Source organism: Battus philenor, unplaced genomic scaffold, assembly GCF_028537555.1.
Source record: "Battus philenor isolate CCGP_79_NKW_IND1 unplaced genomic scaffold, ilBatPhil1.0.hap1 SCAF_29, whole genome shotgun sequence".
Classification (NCBI taxonomy): Eukaryota; Metazoa; Arthropoda; class Insecta; order Lepidoptera; family Papilionidae; genus Battus; species Battus philenor.
In genome coordinates, this window is record NW_027181692.1 from 624,229 (window position 1) to 650,936 (window position 26,708).

Sequence of the window (26,708 nt, forward strand, 5' to 3'; positions counted from 1 at the left end):
CCTAGCAACGAGCTCTTACCCACGTGACCGTCGATCGCATCGCGGCGGCGGCGGCAATGAAACGGATAAATGACAGATGGCGCCACAGTAGACGCAACAAAAGTTTGCATCGCGCTGTTGAGAGTCTCCGCGCTCATTATAAGTGCTAGCGGAGGTGCGGTCAATATTAACACGTTCACTGCGGGCCCAATTTTTTAAGAACTTTCAGCTGGTGCGGCTGAGGTCGAATCAGCCTCAAGCTGAACTTCCTAGTAGTGCAGTTGAGGCCTTTTCTGCCTCATGTTTCGGTTGAGTGTAAACAGCCGCCGCACTAGAGAGAAAACACGAGTTTTACGCGCCGCACCAGTGCAAAGTTTACCATGAGGCTGAATCGACCTCAAGCCGCAGTGAACCGTGTTAACAAGAATCTACCGAAGAACAAGAAGCTACAGTACTACGACCACTCCTATAGCTCGTCTGAAGTGGCATGAAGTGGCAGGGGTGACCGCGAGCCGGTAGCCTATCTACAGGCTCCCCACTACTCGAAGAACCTAGAATGCAGTCACCGCAAAACCAGTCATCCTGGATCTTTGGGAAAATGTTTCTTCTATTTGAGTCTTCTGTTCTTCTTTCAGGTCCTTATCAGGCAACAAGATCAAATGCATCACACCGGGTGCTTTTGATCACCTCAGTATGCTATCTACACTGTGAGTACAACTTTTTGATATTGTAATATTAGGGGGATCGGAAACGTCGCTTTATAAAGTTAAATTCACACGACAACTTTTCTAACAAGTTGTTATTTCTAATCAACAATATGTTCACCTTCGTCATCAACAACCTTTTGCCGTCTAGTATATAAAATCAATGCCGGAGCGGTACCAAATAAATCGGTTTTTAATTTAGTAGTTTTTAGTTTGTAAAATATGTCGACAGAAACGACATTACTTTCCGATCTCCCTATATATGTTTTGAATGCGAACATCGTCCTACTTGATTAAATGTTTTACTTATTATTTCATTTCCTCTCTCCCCCTCCTCCCCCTCTCTCCTTCCCATCCCCTTCCCCCTCACCACATAAGGCGAATATACAATTAGTGTCATTGTTTTAGAGCAGTGATCCAAAGTGGTATATATTGACCCCTAGGGGTCTATGACAACCTGCAAGGGTAGACTCCGTCAACGAAGAATTTTTTTTAAATGTTACATATATTTTACATAACAGATACAAAATTTTATTTTGAGTAGTTTTAATTTAAATTCAATTAATAAATGTATAAATTAACATGTGTTTTTACTTTAAGTTTTTAACACTAAACTTCACTACAGTTAGAAATTTACATCGGGAATCGGGAAATTGAAATCAATATCGGGTAAGTAGGGGGTCTACCCAACACGGAAAAACATGGCAAGGGGTCTACGACACAAAAAAGTTTGGGGAACTCTGTTTTAGAGGCTAGATGACGCGGAGTTAAGATATCAACAGTTATTATGAATTTTGAATATAGCTGTGTATACAGGATGATTGATAATAGATGTAAAAGCCTTAGAAAGGTGAATGCTATTTATCTTTTACTTATTACCTTATATAATTTGATAATCTTTGGTTTTAGCACGCTGTCAGATAATCCGCTGCACTGCAGCTGTCACGTGGGATGGTTAGCTGGTTGGCTGCGCTCGCGAAGACTTGCTCCAGATGCCACCTGTTCATCACCTGCTACTCTACGTGGCGCCAACCTTCAGCACCTGGAGCAGGTCGACTTCAAATGCGCGCGTAAGTTTCAAGGCAGCCACAGATTAAAGGCATACGATGGAAAGTAAACACAAAAACAAAATCATACATTACAATAAAAACATAATTTCAGAGTGTGGAAATTATATACAAATAATTATTAATTAATATACATTTAACGCCATCTATTGGAACGTTCCTACCATCATTGTTATAAAGTAAAATGTATGTATGTTTCTGAACGTATAATAAAAAAGTTAGTTCTGTTCGAATCTCATAACCGGCGTTTTATTATACAGAGTGAATACATAACTCAACCAGGGGCTTGTTTAGTGATTTAAAATATCTATCTATCATTATCAATGCAGACGTAGTATGTCCACGGCTGGACTTTACCCCCCCCCCCCCAATAAGTACAGAAGATCCTGTATATAGCAATTCTTAACATCATCTGTCTACCTTGTGTGGAACTGTCTTTCACTTTGAGCCCCATTGGTAACCTCAGTCATTCGAGCCTTGGAGAAGACTTTGCTCATCATTTCTCTATGAGATCTGATGAGGAATAAGGTCTCTGGACAAACGAAAGTAAATGTGTTAGGCCCACGGCTGGACATAACACCCCCCCCCATATATTTCCAATAGGACAGAAGATTCCTGCATATAGCAAATCTTAACATCATATGTCTACCTCGTGTGGAACTGTCTCTCGCTCTGAGCCCTATAGGTAACCTCGCAGTCATTCGAGCCTTGTAGAGGACTTTGCTCATCATTTCTCTATGAGATCTGATGAGGAATAAGGTCTGTGGACAAACGAATTTAAGTGTGTCATATAACAGAACAGATAGCAGCTGGTGGCGTAAAGTTCTGAAATGGCAGGTGCCCACAAGGTGTACAGATGATGTTATTACAATCATCAGAAGATGCTGTTCTGTTTTGCACTCTGATTCCGAGGTTAAGATAGGGAGATAGAAGGAGTTTGCATTGCCTCCGTAATGGACGAAGACAACCAGCGCCCCACATTCATTCATTATTGTAAAGTGGTGCGAATCACAATAAACAGGAACAAGACTCGACCCTAAATCTCTAGAGTTTTTAGGACTCGCAGGAAATAAATAAAAAAATCATAAATATCATATATAATGCAATACAGGTAAAATAATGATTTTTTTTAAAAAAAGAACAGTTTTTAACTATAATTATTAAACTAGAAATAAAAAGATATAACATATGAATGATAAAAGGAAGGCATTAAAGTTTAATCAGCCTCGGACACGACAAGAGAGACGGGAAAAGACAAGTAAGAAAAGACCTGAAGAGAAAAGAAAATCTCCTGAAGATGCCCCGTGGAGGGGTGAAACACGTGTTGAGTGATTTGACGGTGGCAGTTGTGTAATTCGGATTGTTTGCCGCATGCGCATTTATCAGCGGACTGGCGGGCGGTGCACTTTGTTGCACGACTACCACTGCACGTGCGGAAGTGGCTAAATATTGGTCTTTTTCTTACTTAGAATGGACTTCCGCGAGGTAACGCCTGATTCCATTAAATATGGGAAAAGACAAATTAAAAAACAAAAACCTTGCAACTTTAGCAACCCTGACATCACATGTACCATCCAAAGTATCATCATCAACATAGATGATAGGTGATCACTGCAAGACAGACCTTTGCCTAAGATCACGACGATGACCGGTCTAGACCAAGATAACGATCTTGGTCTTACGATCCCACACCGTCATTCTCCGGTGCTTTTTATTGACGTCGTTATAAATACACCAATACCTCACGTTGCGTTGCAAATAAACACGACACAAGTTGAAATTGACGCAAATTGAATTAAGATTTTCTATAGCAAACCATATAAAGATTCGAAACTAAAACATCGCAACTTCGAAAATCTAACGACGCACAGTGAAAATTAGTACTAATTAAGCAGCGACGCAACTTCGAAAAAAACGCAAAACGAAACGACGTTAAGCAAGATATTGGTGTATATTCTTCTCTGGTGCGCCCCCCTCGATGTAAGGATGATCAGGTATCGTTGCGCATTCAAAGCGAAGGCTTCACAGCTGTCGCTTGGCAAGCTGAATCATCACTATAGCAGTACTTTCATATTTATTTTTTTTTTTTCATTCCTGACGCTTTTAAACGTTTTGAAACTGTTGACGCATCTACTTGTAACGTTTTCCCAAGCTCTACTAACGTCTGACATGGATCTTCTTCAAGCAATGCCTCCAATTCTTTGTCTTCAAATTTTGTCGGTGCTCCAGAACGCTCTTTGTCTTCAAGGTCAAAATCATTACTTTTGAAGCGCCTAAACCAGTCCCTGCACGTTGTATTCGACAAAGCATTGTCGCCATATGTCTCAACGAGAATTCTGTGTGCTTCTGCTGCAGATTTTTTCTGAATAAAGCAGTGCAATAAAATTCCCCGCAAAAACACTTTATTTGGCACCAAAGTACACATTTTCACAAAAGGCAAATAAATATATAGTTGACACTGTGGTAAACTCTATTCTACTATAATTTGAGGTTACATATAGCACTACTTTGGTGATTTGTTACCGTACGAAATTCCAGGCACAGAGTGCCGCAACGCCATCTTTAAAAAAACAGCGAGAACTTATTCAAGGTCCTAATATATTTTTATAAATAGTACATATAGATATTTAAATATATACGTATAAATCACTTGATATATCTTTCAGCGGACGACAAAGGTTGTCTATCCCCGGAGTACTGTCCAGCTGCGTGCGCGTGCGCGGGTACAATAGTCCGCTGCGCAAGAGCACAGCTCTCTGAACTGCCCAGCAACGTGCCGAGACAGACAACGGAACTGTGAGTTTTTAGTTTAATTCTCTGATCCGGAAAACCTTTCCCGGTCTTTATTTGGTCTTACATTGTTTGTTTATATACATAATTTACATATATATAGCATAGTAAATAGTATCATAGTTCTATGAATATACATTTATATTTATAATTACTCGCTGAGATGCAGTGCAGCACTTCACAAGGTTCTAGTGTCTAGGCTCCTAAGCAGAAGTACAAAAGTCCGTATCTACTGAACCGTAATACGACCAATATTGATGTATGGCTGTGAAGCTTGGACGCTAACTTTGAAAGAAGAACAAAAACTGCTAGTGACGGAACGCAAAATCATGCGGAAGATCTTGGGACCAGCGAGAAATCAAGACGGATCTTGGAGGCTCCGAAAGAATGCCGAAATTCAGACTTTAGTAGCACAGCCAAATATCATTGGCGAATATAAAGCTCAACGAATCCGCTGGCTTGGTCACTTGGAGCGAATGGGATCGGATCGGAGCGTGAAGATAGCATACCTGGAAAAAACCGAGGGGTCGAAGACCAGTGGGTAGACCCAGGTATCGCTGGATCGATCGCGTTGAGGCAGACTTGCGCGAATTGAATGTCAACCAATGGCAGACGATGGCGCAAGATAGAGGAAAGTGGAAGTCTCTCGCTTCGGAGGCCAAGACCCACTTTGGATCACTGAGCTAGCGGAGTAGTAGTATTTATAATTGAGTATTTTAAAGCAATTTACCTAAAGAAAATTTCACGTGGATGGATATATTTTCACATCAAGAGCTGTTTTGGTGTCTGAAGTGTGAAGCCAGATGTTTCTATTTACATTGCAATCACTTTTGTGATCGTATTATGTTTATATATTTAATTATATTGTATATATCAGTAGACTATATACATACCAGACCTTGGTCCACCTTGTAGCCGGCTGTACCGCATTCGGAGGACTTCGGTACGATTTCGAAAGCAGGTTGAGTTAAAAAATAATTGATGACACTATCGCCTTATTAATACAAGAAAAACCCGACATACCAGTGTTCATAGATTATTGCAAAAAAGATAGCAAAACATGTAATAAATGTAAACAATACTAATACATGTAGTAGCTAAAAACAATAAGTAATAAAGTATATAAAACAAAAACTATTTAATCTGTGATAATATTTAAAATAACCAAATTATAAAATGTAAAATAAAGTAAAAACAATGTAATAACCAAAAGATGTGATAGTAAGGAACGAGGATATGAACGAACGGTAGAAAGTAAGTAAAAGAAAGATAGAAATTGCAGAAAATGGAAGAAAGATAGATCATGTGAAGTATGACAGAAGAGCACGGAAATAAAAAAGAAAAAGTGAATCATTAAAAGATAAAAACATCCCTGTCCCATAAAAAAGATAAGGCCAGAAATAAAAAAAGACTACATACACCTGGGACAAACCTTCCAGCGTGGTATTATTATTATTATTTACTTTATTGAAGATAGACAGTAACAAAAGGCAGTAATAAAGTACAAACTTCGAAGCTTAGAAATATAGAATTAGTTACAGTTGTTACCTTATAACTATGTGTGTATATATATATATATATATATACATACATATATATATATATATATGTATATATATATATATGTATGTATGTATATATATATATATATATATATACTAGCTGATCCCGCAAACGTTGTTTTGCAAAAAAAATGATATTTTAATTTACAAATAAAAAATAAGGGTTGATCGTAGAGGGGTGAAAATTTATGGTTGTATGTATTCTTGTATGTTGTATCATAAAAAAATAAAAACAAAAAATTTCGTTAAAAAAAAAATATTTAAGTGTGAACAACCTTTACCACTTAGGGGTATAGAAAATAGATAGTAGCCGATTCTCAGACCTACTGAATACGCATATTAAATTTGGTAAAAGGTCGAGCCGTTTCAGAGGAGTTCAAGTTCGAACACCGTGACACGAGAATTTTATATATTAGATATAGGTATGTCTAACTTCAAGAAATACATCACCTACCGAATCCAACTCAGATGTTCACTATTCGGGAAACTCCGAAATACCGCAATGTCTGAAGACGAAGTTCTTTGACCAATGTGTGTTGCCGTTGATGACATATATATACGAGACGTGATCACATACAGACCTCATAAGCAGGTTCAAGGTCATCCAGAGGACAATGGAGAGCATTAGCTTTAAAAAATTGCCTATCTTAAATAGCAGTAGGTAGTATATCTTTTGCGACCGATTGCCGGCAAAACGGTTCTCAAGAGACTTGTCTGCAGAAAGTTTATATACAATCATAAATAAGTAAACTATTAATTTGTTCAATGGATACATACGTTGATTTAAAGTGGCAGTAGGCAGGTAGTCGCAGAACTGATGGCCACTTGATACTTGAGGTTCTGGAATAGAGACCACGGACCATCGAGATTAGAGGTACAAGGTGGACCGGACCTTGTTAAGAATGGAAGACGATACAAGCCGTTTTAACCAGGGACTTGTAATACTATGCATATATATATATATATATATATATATTAGAGGGACCGGAAAGTAATGTCGCTTTCTTAGTTTAAATTAACACGACAACATTTTTAACAAGTTTTTATTTCTAATCAACAATATGTTCACCTTCGTTAACAACCTTTTGCCGTCTAGTATACAAAATCAATGCCGGAGTGGTAACAAATCAATCGGTTTTACTGTAAAACATGTCGACAGAAACGACATTACTTCCCCCCTCCCCCCACCTGTATATGATATGTCTTTACTTTTCTAAAGTACTTCGAAAAGCCTGGAATTTTCTAAAGATAATAATCAAATTTTCAAAGATACTTGGAGTCCAACGAAATCACCAGCCTGGAACCGGAGCAGATCCGTCACCTGACGCAGCTGACGAGACTGGACCTCTCCAACAACAGGATCACGGTTCTTTATAACAACACCTTCGAAGGCCTCACCAAGCTGTCCACCCTTATCGTCAGCTACAACCGTTTGAGATGTGTTCAGGTAACAATTTGTTTTAAACTTACATTTGCAAGTAAGAAAAGGACCAATATCTAGCCACTTCCGCACATGCAGTGGTAGTCGTGCAACAAAGTGCACCGCCCGCCAGCCCGCTGATAAATGCGTATGCGGCAAACAATGCGAAACACAACTACCACCGTTAAATCACTCAACACTTTCACCCCTCCACGGGGCATCTTCAGGAATTATGTTACACCGATTAGTGCCAAACACCGAGTCTCGAGGACTTGCCGCATACGCATTTATCAGCGGGCTGGCGGGCGGTGCACTTTGTTGCACGACTACCACTGCATGTGCGGAAGTGGCTAATTATTGGTCCTTTTCTTACATAGGATGGACTTCCGCAAGGTAACGCCTGATTCCATTAAATATTTACATTTGCAAGCCACAAATCTAGACGAAATCTCCTTGTGGAGACGCTTGATCTTAGAGCTGAACGACCTTCTAATCCGATAAAAGAGTAGTATGCAGCATTCCTAGCTTCGATACCCCTACGATCTTGGGCTAGGATAGCCGTGGCCCCTTTCTAAAAGACATCATGGTCCAGAACTAGGTGACCAATGGCAGAGGATAGTTCCTGGTCGATATCACAGCATCAGCGCAGAGGCACACCTCGTGACGGGCTTTCACAGTCACGAGGATTTGGAGGTGATTCGGACCATAGACCAGTGTGATGTACCATCGTGATATTACAAGGGTTTCAGAAGTAGCGGGAATAACATACACCCCGGAATATGTTATCCATGCGGTTGATCTTTCAAATTTGAAATACCAGGGCCCATCACACAGTAAAGACGAACACCGAGTGGGGTAATGGGTACCAATCCTCGTAATTCTGTCCTCCTGCTAGAGGTAAGATATCATGTAAATCTAGAAGATTATATACCACCTCCAACCCCCACACCTTCTAGACCAGTGATTCCCAAAGTGGTCTATATCGACCCCCAGGGGTCTATGACAACCTGCAAGAAGTCTACGTCCGCTAAAATTTGGGGGTCTGTGAAATGAAAATGGGGGTCCACGATAGTGGATCTCAACACATACACAGATAGTACCTATTTACTTACATCATACTATCTTATAATATCAAAGCCTTTACATTATTTATAAAAGTACCTAGAAGTAGTATTTTGAGTAGTTTTAATTTAAATTCAATTAATGAATGTGTAAATTAACATGTGTTTTTACTTTAAGTTTTTAACACTAAACTTCACTACAGTTAGAAATTTACAGGAAATCAATATCAGGTAAGTAGGGGGTCTAACCAACACGGAAAAACATGGCAAGGGGTCTACGAAACAAAAAAGTTTGGGGAACTCTGGTCTAGACTTTTTGCAGGCCTAGGCAGCCGCTGGGAAATTTTACTTCGCCGAACGGAATAATGACGGAATAATTTCCATCTTCTACGTATTCCACAGCGCGACGCTCTCAAGGGACTGACCCAGCTTCGAGTTCTATCCCTTCATGGTAACAACATCTCCATGCTGGCTGACGGTGTCTTCAGAGATCTGGAATCCATCTCACACGTGTAAGTATAAGACTTGTAAATCCAGTGAACGTGCTAGATATATTTCAGAAGTAAGGTTATGTTAGATTTCACACACATTAAAACAAAACTGAATTTTTCTTGTTGCAAATCATACAATATTTATTCGCATATGATACACACTATAGAAATGGTTATAACAGGTGGCGCAAAAGTAATGTCACAACAAGAGAAGTTATATATATATATATATATATCTTCTCTTTTTTTCTCTTCCACGTGGTCTCTGACTGTCTACTTTCATTACAACTAGTACTTTCTAGAAGTTTTATCTTTTTGTAACCAATTTAAATAAAACTTGAGCGTGTCATAAGAGACATTATCCCCCCCTTTCCCAGGGCTTTGGGCTCCAACCCACTGTACTGCGACTGCCGAGCGAGATGGCTGTCCGAATGGGTGAAGAGCGCTGGTGAATACGTGGAAGCAGGCATAGCCAAGTGTGCTGAACCACCACGCATGCGCGACAAGCTGGTCCTCAGCACTTCCTCCAGTGCCTTCGTATGCACAGGTAAGTACCAGAACCTCCTCTATTTGACAGCTAAACATGCAACAATATATTAGAAAGCTGTTTATTAGGAATTTGACGAGAAGTTCTCACGGTGCATGCTGGCCCGGTAATAGTCTGTCTCCCTCACTCATATAACTCACTCGCTCGCACACTAGATACGCAGTGATAGCTTGTGCGAAAAAAGCCTCTCATGGGGGGTTCCACAGCTCTTTAACTGCTGGAAAAGGCCTCCACAAGGCTGTAGCTGGAGCACCAGTGTCAAACTCACATGGGAGGATCTCGCAGCTCGTTAACTGCTGGAAAAGGCCTCCACAAAGCTGTAGCTGGAGCACCAGTGTCAAACTCACATGGGAGGATCTCGCAGCTCGTTAACTGCTGGAAAAGGCCTCCACAAGGCTGTAGCTGGAGCACCAGTGTCAAACTCACATGGGAGGATCTCGCAGCTCGTTAACTGCTGGATAAGGCCTCCACAAGGCTGTAGCTGGAGCACCAGTGTCAAACTCACATGGTAGGATCTCGCAGCTCGTTAACTGCTGGAAAAGGCCTCCACAAGGCTGTAGCTGGAGCACCAGTGTCAAACTCACATGGGAGGATCTCGCAGCTCGTTAACTGCTGGAAAAGGCCTCCACAAAGCTGTAGCTGGAGCTGGACTATGTCCACAGCTGGACATAAACCTTCAGAAGTTAGACCGCGGTATTGCAAGCCTAGTATAGATGGACACCTTGGTAAGTTTGAAGGACGTTGAAAGCAAGGCCATAATAAATTGACTTCATGTATATAGGAGTTGAATGAGTTGCCAATTGTCGTGGTGATGATGATATAAATGAATAATTATTTACACAGGTTACGTCTGATTATAGGTCTGAACAAAAAGGTAGTTTTGATACTTCAAAAATAAACTGATTAAAAAAAAGGCAATTTTTCAAAAACTTTTCCAAGGATATGCACCCAATAATTTACTTATATTTAATCTGGCACAGACACATACACACACATTTATATATATGTAAATATATATACACATATATGTGGAAGTGAATCACGCAGACGAATAATAGATGTTTTAAGATATTTTTTAAACACTTTAATTTTTCACTTCTTACATAGTTCATACCAAACGGCCCATCGCCATCTTCTCAGCAAATGCCATAATTCATTCCTACTCTTCATTCATTCATCAATCAATCGCTCACTTCCTTCACTCTTACGTTCCGTTCCCACATACATATAACATGTATGTTTACAATAATTATAAAAAAAATTAAAAAAATTGTTGACATTCTTAGTGTATTTATAAAGCACATAGAATAAAGTTTAGACTGCAAAAAATCTCTAATTTATTTGTAATAAACTGAATCAGATTCTTTAATAAAATCCCAAAATATTATTGGACTACCATTAATAAAATTCAAAGTAATGCCCGTCGAATAAATAGTATTTTCACTCAGTGTTCGGCACTAATCGGTGTAACATAACTCCTGAAAATGCCCCGTGGAGGAGTGAAACACGTGTTGAGTGATTTAACGGTGGCGGTTGTGTATCGCATTGTTTGCCGCATACGCATTTATCAGCGGGCTGGCGGGCGGTGCACTTTATTGCACGACTACCAGTGCATGTGCGGAAGTGGCTAAATATTGGTCCTTTTCTTACTTAGGATGGACTTCCGCAAGGTAACGCCTGATTCTATTAAATATATAAGCTTAACCGTAAACTATATATAGGCTAGATATAGATAGTGGCTAAATATTGATCCTTTTCTTAAGAAGCATTTTGTCAAAACTTTCCTCTCCTCAACAGTAGGAATAGTCTTTTTTAGGTATAGTCTTAAAGACCTTCGGTTCGGTTTAAATCTCCTCAATAGAGTCAAAACAGTGTCCCCGTGTTAGCTTTTTGAGTTTACTGAACAGCCAGAAGCACGGAACCAAATCAGACGAATACGGTGTTCAAAACACCTGTATAAGTAGATATAAAATTGACTAAGAATTCTTGAGCTGATAAATTTATGGTTGCAGGAGAACCGCCGGACGAGGTGCTGTCAAAGTGCGACCGCTGCATCCGAAGACCCTGTCTCAACGGAGGCACGTGCTCCGCGACACGTGGAGGCTTCAGCTGCGCGTGCGCACGTGGATTCCATGGAGAAGCTTGTCAACATCGTATCGATGCGTGCTATGGGTCGCCATGTCGTCATGGAACCTGCGAGCTGCTGGAAGAAGGCAGATTCCAGTATGTATACTCTCTCTCTCTTTCTCTCTCTTTCTTTCTCTCTCTCCCTTTCTCTCTCTCTCTCTCTTTCTCTCTCTCTCTCTTTCTCTCTCTTTCTCTCTCTTTATCTCTCTCTCTCTCTTACGTTTTAGTTATGTGCTTTTAGGACAGTCGCAATACAGTACCCGGATATAAATATTACACATCGATTTTTAGAAAGAGACAATCGGCTAATCTTGGCTCCATAGAGCACTATCTCTGTCCCACGCTACTTATATAACGTTTTGTCAGTCGTTGTATTTCGTGCGACAGAGATAACGCTCTACGAAGCCGAAGTTATCCGATTGTCTCTTTCCAAAGTTCGATGTGCAGTATTTATCGCCGGGTGCTGTACATGGTTGAAGAACATCGGATAAGAAGTTCACGACCTCATACAAGTTTTATTTAGTCTTGGAGAATCTATATAACCTCTCGATCGTATTGGATTCTCATTGAGTTATGTAGAATGTATTATATTCAACGTACAGATTTAGGGGAAGATTACGCCTTGCAGTGGGTGTTCATCAGCTGAAAATAAGAAGAAGTAATTAGAGATACCTACGACAGGCTTTATAAGAAAACTCGAGGTCACTCAGAGAGTAATGGAGAGGAATATTCTCGGAGTTTCACCTCGGCGCTCCCTGCTCTGACCTGCTGCCGTCTGACCGGTCCTGGGAGATCGTGCGGCTGCTTATCATACCAGGCCTTCTTTCCTCTTCTTTCGATACACTGTGTGACAGTGTTAGTAATTGAAAATTCCTAAGTTACATCAACATTAGTTAAAACATCATTAAGTTGTGATTAAATAACTAAGCCTAAGTCAGTGATTCCCAAAGTGGTCTATATCGACCCCTAGGGGTCTATGGCAACCTGCAAGGGGTCTACATCAGCGAAAAAAAATTTGGGGGTCTATGAATTGAAAATGGGTGTCCACGATAGTGGATCTCAACACATACACTGATAGTACCTTTTTACTTACATCATACTATCTTATAATATCAAAACATTTACATTATTTATGAAAGTACCTATGAAGTAAAAAAATTAATCTATATGTTTATAAAATTGTGTAAGTTGTAGGATGTTGGTATTCGCTTTGTGGTCGCAATACATTTTGAACTTGTAAAAACCTGAGAGTCGCAGTCTCAGAGCTTCGCTACCTTGCACTGACTTGTTTAATTCGTCACTCTATAAATACGAATGTGGGACAAATACGTTTATTCATGTGTGTCAACATGTGTTTTTACTTTAAGTTTTTAACACTAAACTTCACTACAGTTAGAAATTTACAGGAAATCAATACCAGGTAAGTAGGGGGTCTACCCAACACGGAAAAACATGGCAAGGGGTCTACGACACAAAAAAGTTTGAGGAACTCTGGTCTAAGTGACAATTAACAGCGAAATCTGGTAGTCATTTAAGTCTTTATATTGCAGCTGCTCGTGTGCAGCTGGGTACACCGGCGTACGATGCGAGGTGAACATCGACGACTGCGTTGAACACAGGTGCCAGAACAACGCCACTTGCGTCGACCACCTGGAAGGTTACACCTGCAAATGTTCACCAGGATACATGGGTAATTTATCTTAAACAAGATGAAATATATCTACAAAAATAAAATGCTTAAACACTTCGTAATTTTTTTCATCACTGTAAAATATATAAATGTATATAAAATAAATAAGTGTAAATAAAATACTCTTATATATGACGTTTAATTAAATTTTTATCTGTTTCTTTATTCTTTATGAGACAGTGCGATTAGTCAGTTTGATGTTTTTATTTATTATTGTATTTATAAATCTATTGCATTTTATTTATTATATGTATATATGCTATATACATATGTATGTTTGTTATTTATATATATATATATATATATATATATATATATATATATATATATATATATATATATATATATATATATATATATATATATATATAAATATATATATATATATAATGTCGTGTACAATAAAGAATATTTAATAAAATTAAAAAGTTCGTTAAAGATAAACCTTTGAAAAAAAACCATTTACGTACATGAAGATGTTACTATAATAATTTTATTATAAAAGTTACATATAAGTATGTGTAACCTTTGTATCTTCAAGCCTTCAAGATGCTATTTATTAGGGGGACTTCGATCTGAATGTATTTTCTATCAAGTTGGACTCTTTTTAAACCAGGTGAGTTCTGCGAACTGAAGATCCCGTACTGCAGCGCCGAGTTCAATCCTTGCGAGAATGGTGCCACGTGCGTGGACCACGGCAGCCATTACTCCTGTAGCTGTCCACGTGGATTCTCCGGCCAGAACTGCACCCTCAACCCCGATGACTGCGTCAATCATATGTGCCAGGTATACTTTCATCATATCCGGATAAAAAAAGCAAGATCTATTGATGAAAAACGATAAATAAATATTTATATCACAATACAATTAAACACACAGATATACACATACACGGCGTGAGAGAGACAGAGAGAATGTTAGACAAACACACACACTTATATGCGCCTAGACATTTACGCACAGAAAGAGTGAGCAGGAGGGACCCATACACGGAAAGAGAGTTACAGAGAAAGATAGACACATACAGGGAGATACAGACACACGCAGAAATAGAAAGAGAGAGACACCCACACACTTACAGACATTCATAGAGACATACACGCAAAGAAAGAGAGAAAGGTACCTATACTCAGATAGACACACGAGCAAACAGAGAGAGACAGACACTTGCAGAAAGATCGCAAGAGAGAGAGATACACACAGGCACAGAGAAGGCGAAAGAGCCAGACCCACACTCACGCAGAGAGAGTGGCAAAGACAAACAGAGAAAGACAGACAAACAGACACACACGCGCAGACACAGAGAGAGAGAGAGAGAGAAATACACACAGAGAGACACGGAGAGCAACACACAGAGCATATACACAACAACAAAAGGTTAAAAACTGAAGATATTACACTACACTAAAACAGAATCTAACAAAATTGAGGCTTGAAATCAACTAACTAACATGTATCTGCATGTATAATCTATGTGTGTGACAATAGTGTGACTGTGATACTGATTTTAAACCATAACTCTACTGCTCATCACCGATCAAGTTCCTCGTAAATTCAGCTTGCCTTCGGCTGTCTTTTAACACGGTGATGATCAGACATGTATGCCATTTGTGATGTATTCTGTTCCCAGAACGGTGCTACCTGTATCGACGGTCTTGACGAGTACAGATGCGCGTGCGCCGCCGGCTATGCGGGCAGGTATTGCGAGGCTGCGCCCCACGCCGCGCTGGGTACTTCGCCCTGTGCTCATCACGACTGCGTCCACGGGGTCTGCTATCTCCCGGCCCTGGCTGTGCAGGTGGGGCTCCTTTGTACTTATATAACTCTAGCTGGTCTCTGATTCCTAGGTGAACTGGGGAAGAGGATCTAAAAAGGCAGCCTCGCCTCGCTCTTGGGCAATGGCAAATGTCTTCCTATATTCCTAGAATTCTCCAAAAAAAGTATTATAATATCGTATAGAAAACAATAAGACTTGGAACTAAGTCTAAAAGGTCGCGATATATATAAAAAATCCATGTATATATATATATATATACATGGATTTTATTCTGATTTATTATATTATATATATATTTATTCTGATACTAAATATATATATGTATAGTATCAGACAAATGTCCACAGGAAATCGCTGAATGCAGACAATGCAAGATGGATCATATCACTTTTTTTTTAAATCTATTTTATTCTTGACTCTACTCTGCTTCGCAAGATGTTATAGTTGTGGAGAGGAAGCAGGAACAAACTCCACAACAACACATGTTTTGATAAAGTTTAACACAGATGTATACATATACACTTTATATGTAGCCTGAATGAAATCAAAACAATCAGGCGACATCGCTGCCGAGGATTCTTTTCATTTAAATATTCGTTTATGTATGTCTGTGTATAATCAAAAAATTTAAGTGTTGTGGACCTTGGGCATTGGAAAGTCCCAGCTCTGGGAACACTGCTGCGTAATTTAGACTCAGTTACTTATTGCCAGGACGACATTATGATGGAGCGGCCGATGCTGGGCGCCAGCAACGACTACCTATGCAAGTGCGCGCCTGGCTACTCTGGTGAGTAACTACCTTTATATAATTCTACTCGGGTTAGTAAGCACCTACTTATGTAATTCTATTCAGGTGTGTTAGCACCCTTATGTAATTCTACTCCGGTATGTAGCCGCCTTTATATAAATCTACTCCGATGTGCTGGCACCCTTATGTAATTCTACTCCGATGTGTATGCACCTTTATATAATTCTACTCCGGCGTGTAAGCACCTTTATGTAATTCTACTCAGGTGTGTAAGCACCTTTATATATTTCTACTCCGATGTTTAAGCACCTTTACATAATTTTACTCCGGTCTGTAAGCACCTTCATATAATTCTACTCCAGTGTGTAAGCACCTTTATATAAATCTACTCCGGTGTGTAAGCACCCTTATGTAAGTCTACTCCGATGTGTAGAAACCTTTATATAATTCTAGTCCGGTGTATAGGCCTATTACCTTTATATATCTGTACTCTGGTGTAATAATCAAAAACCATCAAGCGGTGATCTTACATATGGCAACTTGTAATGATAGCGCTATGAAAACTACATCTAGCGCCATCTATCGACACCTATAAAAATTATAGTCTTTCTGAATAAATGTAGTAATTAAATTTAAATTCAAAAATGCTTTATTCAACATATTGCGGTGCTGTATGTTACAAATTGTCTTGTTCACTTTCAGGTCGACTCTGCGAGTACCTCACATCCCTCACCTTCAGCTACAACGACTCCCTGGTGGAACTGGAACCCCTTCGTACATCTCCTCAAGCCAACGTTACTCTCGGTCAGCCACTATATTATTTTGTTCATGCACTCATGTACACAATCTTATCCTAATATATTACAAACACTGAAGAATCGCTTCACCCAGATGGAACCTCAAACTCCCATAGGTCTAAGTCTTTAAGACTTGATCAGAGATCTGCTTTGAGTCAACCTTCCCACCCAAATCCCATCATGGACAGCGCATCTCGCCACTCTCCTCTTACCATCCCCAAGATGAAGAGGAGACTAAAGACATCCTCGTCACCCCCATCACAAAGTTTCCACAGTCCACCTGCCACTACACAAGCTGCTTCCACAACAACAGCCACTGCATCTAGGACTCAAAAGAATAAACCATTAACAGACCACCATATAAGCTCGAACAGCGTGAGTAATCCGAGTGAGGATCTGGATCCACAGATTGCTCAGCAGTCCACGATATTCACACATTTAATCCAATCCTCACTCCACACGCACCACACCAACATCAACACCGACACATCCAAGTAAACCTCGCCTTCGCTTCCTCAATCTCCAACAGAGGGTCAAATATGGGTTCTGAAACACGAATGCTTTAGTCTTTAGTATAATTCACGGACTCTCAGACGAAGCCATAAAAGCCTTAAGACTAGCAACAAGGTAACATCTTCGAAACGATACAGAAATATTTACCTTTTCGTATTGAACCACCCAACGCAATACGCGCTGAACAACCTTATTCAAAATCTTTAATTTCCGCCATTTTGTTTGTCACAGGGTACTTTAATAATGTTTATTGATCAACCTATCCTTTTTTTCCCACTTTTTTGAATTCTTACGTGAATAAATTCAAAACTGTTTTCACTGATATCATTATATCAAGTTGCTCCAAGTGCGTTAGTTGATGAATAAAACCCTTCAGTATTCAGCACGACGCAACATCACGGTGTGCTCATGTACTTCGGGGATAACGAACACCTCGCAGCTGAACTCTTCAACGGCAGGATCCGGATCAGCTATGACGTCGGTAATCACCCCACGTCTACCATGTACAGGTATTTACCTCCTGGCATCATATATCCGACCATAGTAAGGCTTCGATCTTCCCCAAATATCTTTAATAAGTATTGCAAATCAATTTCGAAGGTTATTGAAAGTGAACCAAAATTAGTAAGACCATAGTAATGTAACTGAATTTATGCTGTAGTGGTTGAGGATGAATGTATGGCTAATGGAATGAAAGAGAAAGACTGGGAAAATTGTAGAATGAAAGAAACAGTACGACAGATAAGATGATATATGAAAGAGAAGAATGATAATAATAAAAAATATATGAATAAATTACTAGAATTAAAAAGTCCCTGTCCCACACGAGATAGGGGAACGAGAGGTCCCCAACAGCGGGGACCATATATATAAAAAAAATTAAAAAAAACTGAATTTATGCTTTTTTTAATGGCCCCGATTATTGGAAGCCTCTAGTATTCCCTATCTAGTGTGAGAAAGGGACTAATTAACATTATTTTTCACAACCTTTTTTTATATTCTTTCTCTTCATTTATGCATCTTATGAACTTCCATTCGGTATTCATTCCACATTTCTTCTTTCATTCTCTTTCGTTCAATGACTTTCCATTCCTCTCTCGTTACATATTAGCATTTTATTTATTTACATTCTTTTTATTTTACATTTATTTCACATTAGCTTTATAGTTTTATTTATTTACAATTTACTACTATTATTACTTATATTTTTAATTTACAATTTTATTAATCTTATTTAGCTTTCATTTTTGTAATTTGAATTTATGTTAAACCATAATTAGTCAAATAACACCATAAAAATTGACAGATAAAAACCAAAACATGGTAAATGTGATGAGGAAACTGATGAGGAAATTCGAGAGAAGAGTAGAGGGATGAAGGGTTGTGTGTGAAACGATGACAAGAATGCAAAAGAAGTGTAAGATTTTACGACAGATGAAAGAAAGAAGAAACGAATAATGTAAATAAAGAGATAAATTGAAAACATTATATACTCGAAAATGTACAAGCGATTCCTTAAACTACGTCATTGGCTTTGGTTCTTCACCGGATATCCTCGACTATATTGTCTAACATTGCCATCCTCATGTTGTTCGCACGTTTCATATTTGCGTCGTGCGAAAGGGACAGCGCTCTACAAATAATTCTCGCCTTGTGATTGGCTGAGAGTTTTCTGTTCTTTTATTGGTCCATTATTGTTGTATAGTTTTATGGGTTTTTATATGTATATATAGCTAGCTGATCCCGCAAACGTTGTTTTGCAAAAAAAATTAAAGTTTTTAATTAACAAATGTAAGATAAGGGTTGATCGTAGTGGGGTGAAAATTTAGGTTTGTATGTATTTTTGTATGCTGTATCATAATAAAATAAAAACCAAAAAAATTGTCTAAAAAATTAAAAATAAAATTTAGGGGTGGACCACCCTTATCACTTAGAGGTATGGAAAATAGATAGTAGCCGATTCTCAGACATACTGAATACGCATATAGAATTCATCATACAGACATACTGAATACGCATATGGAATTTGGTAAAAATTGGTCAAGCCGTTTCGGAGGAGTTCAAGTTTGAACACCGTGACACGAGAATTTTATATATTAGATTAAGTTTAATCACTTATTCTGAGTTCCTGTTGTCAAAACCTACCAGACTAAGGAAGAATCCCATATAGAAATAATAATATTTAAAATTACTTATAAATGACAATTGAATAAAGATATTTAGATATGATGAGTACAGATCGAAGGCTTCAATTTGTGGTGATGAACATGTTATAGTTTCGAGATGGTGTCTGATGGCGGGTACCACAAAGCTGAACTCCTGGCAGTCAAGAAGAACTTCACGCTACGTGTCGATGATGGACCGGCGCGATCCATTATTAACGAAGGTAGTTCATCATCATTCTAGTCTTCGGATGTCCTCTCCTTGAAAAAGACGACTTTGACATATTCGTTTATCCACTTTTCTAGTTCCTTACGCTTGCTAGTTTGTAAAGACTACAGAACCTTAAGGTTCTATCAGTCATAACAACAATGTAACCTTGATTAAAGATTCATTACAATTTCTTACTTATGTATTACTGAATCCAGGCACCAAGGAGTATCTGAGGCTCGAGAGGCCGATGTTCCTGGGCGGTGTGCCGGAGGACGTTGCCAAGGATGCGTTCGGCAAATGGCATCTGCGAAACATCACCAGCTTCAAAGGTAAAGTTATTATTTATTCACTTTGGATCACTTATAATAACCACTAGGGTAAACACCAACGAAATGTGGTCACAAATGATGGGTCTTTTAAAAAGGCTCAAGGTCATACTGAGATCAATGTAGAGGGCTATTATTCTGGTCTTCGCTGGGAAATCGAATCAGATACGAGGAGGTCCGCTGAAAAAACCAAGTCTTCGACGTAACACGAAGTATATATATATTTGTGGGAGTGAATCACGCAGGCAAATAATAGATGTAAATATTTTTTATACACTTTAATTTTTCACCTCTAACATAGTTGACACCAACCGCTCGACCGCCATCTTCCCAGCGAATGATAATCATAATCCTTTCCTACTATTCATTTATTCATCAATCAATCGCTCACTTCCTTTTCTCTTACGTTCCGTTCCCACACATATATATATATATATATATATATATATATATATATTATTCGTCTAAAGTTGTAGTGGACAAGGCACATTTTTAATGCAGCCAACGGCCGTTTGGAATATAAGGTCCTCGAGTGACCCACTGGTTAGGCCCACGACAAAATTAAGATCGTGCGAAGACCCTGAATGCTGGCAACACAAAACCTTGCAGAGATATTTGGGAATCCCTGTGCCTTGTAGTGAACGACTAGTCGGGTGATATAATGATCTTCAGGACAATAGTTGGAAAAACAATGAAAAGAAACAAAATCTATTAATAAAACAGATCGCGTACGTAATTAAATAAATAGGGAGATATATATAAAACAGAAGTATGTAATAAATTGTAAATCGTATCTATTAGAGATGTATTAAATTAAAACGTAAAAGTAAATCTAAAAGCGAAAAAAATGTGATAATTAAATCTGTCATGTTTGAGGAACGTGGTGAAGAAGGAGAGGCGACGCATGAAAGGAAAATTAGTATGTAAAGAAATGTTTAGACATTTATAGAAAAAAGACGAGGAAAATTATATAAGACAAATAAAAGTAAAGTAAAGAAATAAAAAAAATTAAAGGATTTGTCTCAAAATCAGGTAAGAGTACAAAAGGTCCCTAATAATCGTGACTAATAAAAAAAATGTAAAATTTATTGAACCAATTAGGACATAAAAACCATTCGCTTTTTTAAGATAAATTAAAAAAAATCTTTATGCGTTCAAAACTTGAATTAGCAGATGCTGTATTAGTTGAAAAACTTCCCATGTGATCTTCGACAATTGAACTTGTGTTTTTAATTTTGAAAATCTAATATATAAAATTCTCGTGTCACGGTGTTCGAACTTGAACTTCTCTGAAACGGCTTGACCGATTTTTACCAAATTTTATATTCGTATTCAGTAGGTATGAGAATCGGCTACTATCTATTTTCCATACTCCTAAGTGATAAGGGTGGTCCACCCCTAATTTTTTTTTTAAACAATTTTTTTGGTTTTTATTTTATTATGATACAGCATACCAAAATACATACAACCCTAAATTTTCACCCCTCTACGACCATCCCTTATTTTTTATTTGTTAATTAAAAACTTTAATTTTTTTGCAAAACAACATTTGCGAGATCAGCTAGTTTTCATATAAAATAATTCTATAGGATTTTTGGTAACATAACAATGTGAATTCCACCAGGATGCTTAAAGGAAGCTTGGATCAATCACAAGCGCGTGGACTTCGTAAACGCAGCGAGGGCAGTGCGCACGTCAGCCGGTTGTGGTGGTGATGAACCACCGCCCGTACCACCAGCACATGCCTTGCAGGAGGACGGTGCTCATCGCCAGGTGAGTTCCATCTCCTGGGATAGCAGTCAAGGTTATACGACTTCTCTGACAGTCCCTGCTACAAAACATTTCTATTTTCATCCTTTCTTCCGCCTGTACCACCAGCACATGCCTTGCAGGAGGACGGTGCTCATCGCCAGGTGAGTTCCATCTCCTGGGATAGCAGTCAAGGTTATACGACTTCTCTGACAGTCCCTGCTACAAAACATTTCTATTTTCATCCTTTCTTCCGCCTGTACCACCTGCACATGCCTTGCAGAAGGACGATGCCCATCGCCAGGTGAGTTCCATCTCCTGGGATAGCAGTCAGGGTTTTTGTAAGACTTCTCTCACATTCCCTGCAACAAAACATTTCTATTTCCATCCTTTCTTCCGCCTGTACCACCTGCCCATGCCTTGCAGGAGGACGGTGCCCTTCGCCAGGTGAGTTCCATCTCCTGGGTTAGTAGTCAGGGTTATTGTACGACTTCTCTCACATTCCCTGCAACAAAACATTTCTATTTTCATCCTTTCTTCCGCCTGTCCACCAGCACATGCCTTGCAAGAGGACGATGCTCATCGCCAGGTGAGTTCCATCTCCTGGGATAGCAGTCAGGGTTATTATACGACTTCTCTCACAGTCCCTGCAACAAAACATTTCTATTTTCATCCTTTCTTTCTCATCCTTCACAATTTCTCTCCTTCTTCCATCCTTTATTTTATATCACATTCACGCATTATCTTCCCCGGCCACATTTCTTGTTACACAGTTTTGTTACACTTTATTACATCACTTATAGCCTTGTAGCAAAACAGTAAGGAAGAGTGCGGCTCTCTTTCTTCTCCTAAATGGAAGGAATGCTGCCAAAAACAATGATCTTACCCACTGAACAGCAAGTGGTTGCATCCACCGTAATCTCACCTTTATCAATAACCCTGATTTGATTTGTCCTTGACAAAGGTTGGCGATCTCTGAATAAGTCTTTTGTTCTATCGAAACCACAAGGCCATACTGCCACCTTGCCTGGTGTGGCAAAGTCTTCAGCCTCTATCTGATCTACCCTCTAAAACTGCCTACAATCAAGTTACCAATTCACTAAGTAAGAAAAGGACCAATATTTAGCCACTTCCGCACATGCAGTGGTAGTCGTGCAACAAAGTGCACCGCCCGCCAGCCCGCTGATAAATGCGCATGCGACAAACAATGCAAATCACACAACTGCCACCGTCAAATCACTCAACACGTGTTTCACCCCTCCACGGGACATCTTCAGGAGTTATGTTACACCGATTAGTACCAAACATAGTCTCGCAGAGTTGACCACTGCATGTGCGGAAGTGGCTAAATATTGGTCCTTTTCTTACTTAGGATGTACTTCCGCGAGGTAACGCCTGATTTTATTAAATACCAATTCACTAGATCATGTCGACTGCTATTACTATATCAATAGTCTTCTCCATTTCTCCCTGGTACCTTAAACCTTCTTGTGAGGTCCATAGGTTACTGGCAACACGAACTGGTCAAAGACAGGTCTTCAGATATGCCGGTAATTTTGACCAAATTTTTCGGAGCTTCATGAACGATAGTCATCTGAGCTTGATTTGATGATCTCTTTCTCGGACAGTGTTTAACCGCAATGCTTGATGATGAAGGTATTTGACAAGTGTCTGTTCCGGTGATGACTTATGGACATAGAAGGGGGGGTCAAATATAGTCTAGGTAACCTAAAACCGATCGTAGTGGCGATTTTATGAGATGTATATGCCTAATAATAATATGAATGACAAATAGAAAAAGAAATGTGTAATAAAGAATTAAAAAAGTAAAATAAATGTAAGATAAAATTAAAGAATAAAATCAAATAAAATGTACCTAGCCACCTTAGAGTGAGATGATGGAAGAAACGCGAGGAAAGAAAGAAGGTATAAAAGAGCAAAACGAAAGATATTGTGAAGGACAAAAGTAAAGAATGAAAGAGAGTGATAAATAAAGATAAGACTAAAAAAAACTTATTGAACAATAAAGTCCCTAATCCCAAAAAGTTAGGGGTACGAGAGGCCTCCAATAGCGGGGGCCAAAAAAATATGCCTTGCAGTGATCAGACATGTGGAGTGAAATTAAAAATGGGCGTCTATCAGACATGTGAAGTGAAGTTAAAAATATGTTCATGTTGAACAGGACCCTTGCGTGCCGAACCCGTGTGCGAGAGGAGGTCGCTGCGTGCGTGAGGAGGGGTCGACCTCCGACTACACGTGCCGCTGTCGCGCCGGAACAGCTGGCGCGCAATGTGAACTTCGGACTGGAATTGGTCAGTATACTTCCACCCTGAGACAGCTAAGAGCATCGTCTTGCACCATCATGGTACAACAATGATATGACAGAAGACAACCAGCGCTGTGGCGGCAGCTATCAAACGCGAGCGCCCTATATGCGGCTTCTTTTTCACAAGATTTTGTTTTGACTCAAAATAAACCTTATTTCATGTATTTAAAGTTAGAAGTACCCAGACAACGCGGCATTGGTAGTGGTGCGGTGTCAATCGCGAGCGGCTGCTATTTCGACAATTTTGTACAACTTAAAATCAACCTTATTACTAGTTATTAAAGTTTATACTCGCGTAAGGCGGCGTTGCTATCAAAAGCACGGGTGGCGTCGGCACGCATTTGATAAACAAGCCGAAAATCATTGCGAATTCGGCTTTATTACAATGCGATAATGATAAAAATTTCAATTGCAATTGACACGTGGTATATTTTCAAAATAATATTTGGGGTATGAAAAAAGTTTCTTATTACGACGGCAAAGTTAATAGTTATAGCCGCGGGGGGGGGGGGGGGGTCAGGGCTAGAGGGGTTTCTGGTTACAAAAAAGGTTAATATTTTTCCATTTTATTTATTGTTACAGTTGTATTATTTTCGTTTTTTAAATGTTCACTTTGTTCAGTTTTCTTTTTAAAAAAGTAATATTTTCGTAAACCTGGAACCTATTTTCCATCTTTACATGGTTGGCTATAGAAAATCTTAATTCACTTTGCGGCGTTTCAATTTGCGTCGTGTTTTTTTGGAACGTAACCACGACGCAAAGTGAGGTATTGGTGTATACAAATTAAAAATAATAGGTAAATAACCCTTTTAAGATAAATTTATCATTTAATTTGCAGCAGACATGAATAAGATGATATCACGTGACTTCTTTTAATGTTCATCAATGTACAATAGACCTAATAAAGTATATAATGTAATGTTACATCAAATACGACAGGCGCAGAGGTAGTAAATTACAAAATTGAATAAAAATGTTGTTATTACAAGCAGGTGGCGCGTCGGTGGTGGGTTTGAACAAGCCCCAAGTCCGAAAGCAACAAATCAGCAACGTTCAAGCATCGCCGGGTAAGTTCACATGTTTTGTTATGTTCGCAATACAGGTTCTAATGTTTTTCTGTACTCCAATGATAGTGTGAGGATCGTCTAATCAACCAAGTCGGACATTAATCCTTAGTGCTGTCTCGCTCGTACACATACAAAAACATGAGAGAAGACGTCATCCCACTCCAACTCCCTCATAGCGAACTCCACTCGTTACTCCCCCGGCATCTCCTTTAGAAACCTCGTAAGGCGTCCCAAAGACCTTACGGATTCTATTAGAGGTTTACCACAATCCACCACGCACCACACGCTTCAGACACTCTGCAAAAGTGAACACAACCTCAACAATAGGCAAGCTCGACTTCGAGTGCCGGTCTGGTGTTAAAATCGGGGAGGAGTCAATAGCCTCCCTGATAAGCGAAAAAGACACCAAACAGACATTCATCACCCTCTGCAGAAAAATCGTAAAAAATACTATAGAAATAAATAAAACGTAAATATTTCAAATAGATAGATAATGAAGACAAAATAAGAGCAAAATAATACACAGTACTTACTGTGATATAAAATAATTATAGAATTTAAGTTATAAAAATGTGATGTAAAATAACAATGTAATTATGAAAATGTAAAAAGAAAAGAGGAATGAACGAAAGGTAATACAGAGCAAAAGGGAAAGACAGCAGAATTGTGGCATGAAAGAATAGACCGAAAGACAATGTGAAGTATGAAAGAAGAGAAAGTAAATAATAAAAATTATGTGAGAAATTAAATTTGCCCGTAAAGTCCCTGTCCCACAAAAGATAGGGGGGACGAGAGGCCCCCAATAGCGGGGGCCATAAAGAAAAAAAAACAATAGGCAAGCATGATACCCTCCACCGTCCACCACGTAAACCTCGGTCACCCGACGCAGCTGTCGCGATCAGGGTGGACGATCCAAGGCAGGATCAGTATCCTTAGTTTGCCGAGTGGTCCACGCTACCCTCCATCCTCACTCAAACACACACTACACCAACAGCAACACGGACACGACCAGGAACCCCTCGCCCCTACTGCCTCTTCCTCCATCAGAGTGCCAAACGCTCCACACACACTACACCAACAGCAACACGGACACGACCAGGAACCCCTCGCCCCTACTGCCTCTTCCTCCATCAGAGTGCCAAACGCTCCACACACACTACACCAACAGCAACACGGACACGACCAGGAACCCCTCGCCCCTACTGCCTCTTCCTCCATCAGAGTGCCAAACGCTCCACACACACTACACCAACAGCAACACGGACACGACCAGGAACCCCTCGCCCCTACTGCCTCTTCCTCCATCAGAGTGCCAAACGCTCCACACACACTACACCAACAGCAACACGGACACGACCAGGAACCCCTCGCCCCTACTGCCTCTTCCTCCATCAGAGTGCCAAACGCTCCACACACACTACACCAACAGCAACACGGACACGACCAGGAACCCCTCGCCCCTACTGCCTCTTCCTCCATCAGAGTGCCAAACGCTCCACACACACTACACCAACAGCAACACGGACACGACCAGGAACCCCTCGCCCCTACTGCCTCTTCCTCCATCAGAGTGCCAAACGCTCCACACACACTA

The 26,708-nt window shown here is 39.5% G+C and overlaps 1 protein-coding gene across 1 annotated transcript in view; it reads left to right on the forward strand.

Moving 5' to 3' along the window:
• The window catches only part of sli (slit guidance ligand), a 201,440-nt gene that overhangs the window by 168,608 nt on the left and 6,124 nt on the right, over positions 1-26,708 (forward strand). Inside the window, exons 17-34 of the mRNA XM_068770014.1 lie at positions 615-686; positions 1,593-1,753; positions 4,417-4,546; positions 7,372-7,549; positions 8,986-9,095; positions 9,452-9,621; positions 11,634-11,844; positions 13,299-13,438; positions 14,055-14,224; positions 15,069-15,236; positions 15,927-16,002; positions 16,666-16,767; positions 17,650-17,782; positions 19,550-19,659; positions 19,862-19,975; positions 21,597-21,745; positions 23,904-24,033; positions 25,040-25,114. Coding sequence (XP_068626115.1) covers positions 615-686; positions 1,593-1,753; positions 4,417-4,546; positions 7,372-7,549; positions 8,986-9,095; positions 9,452-9,621; positions 11,634-11,844; positions 13,299-13,438; positions 14,055-14,224; positions 15,069-15,236; positions 15,927-16,002; positions 16,666-16,767; positions 17,650-17,782; positions 19,550-19,659; positions 19,862-19,975; positions 21,597-21,745; positions 23,904-24,033; positions 25,040-25,114 — 2,399 coding nt within the window. The remainder of the gene's footprint in view (positions 1-614; positions 687-1,592; positions 1,754-4,416; positions 4,547-7,371; positions 7,550-8,985; positions 9,096-9,451; positions 9,622-11,633; positions 11,845-13,298; positions 13,439-14,054; positions 14,225-15,068; positions 15,237-15,926; positions 16,003-16,665; positions 16,768-17,649; positions 17,783-19,549; positions 19,660-19,861; positions 19,976-21,596; positions 21,746-23,903; positions 24,034-25,039; positions 25,115-26,708) is intronic.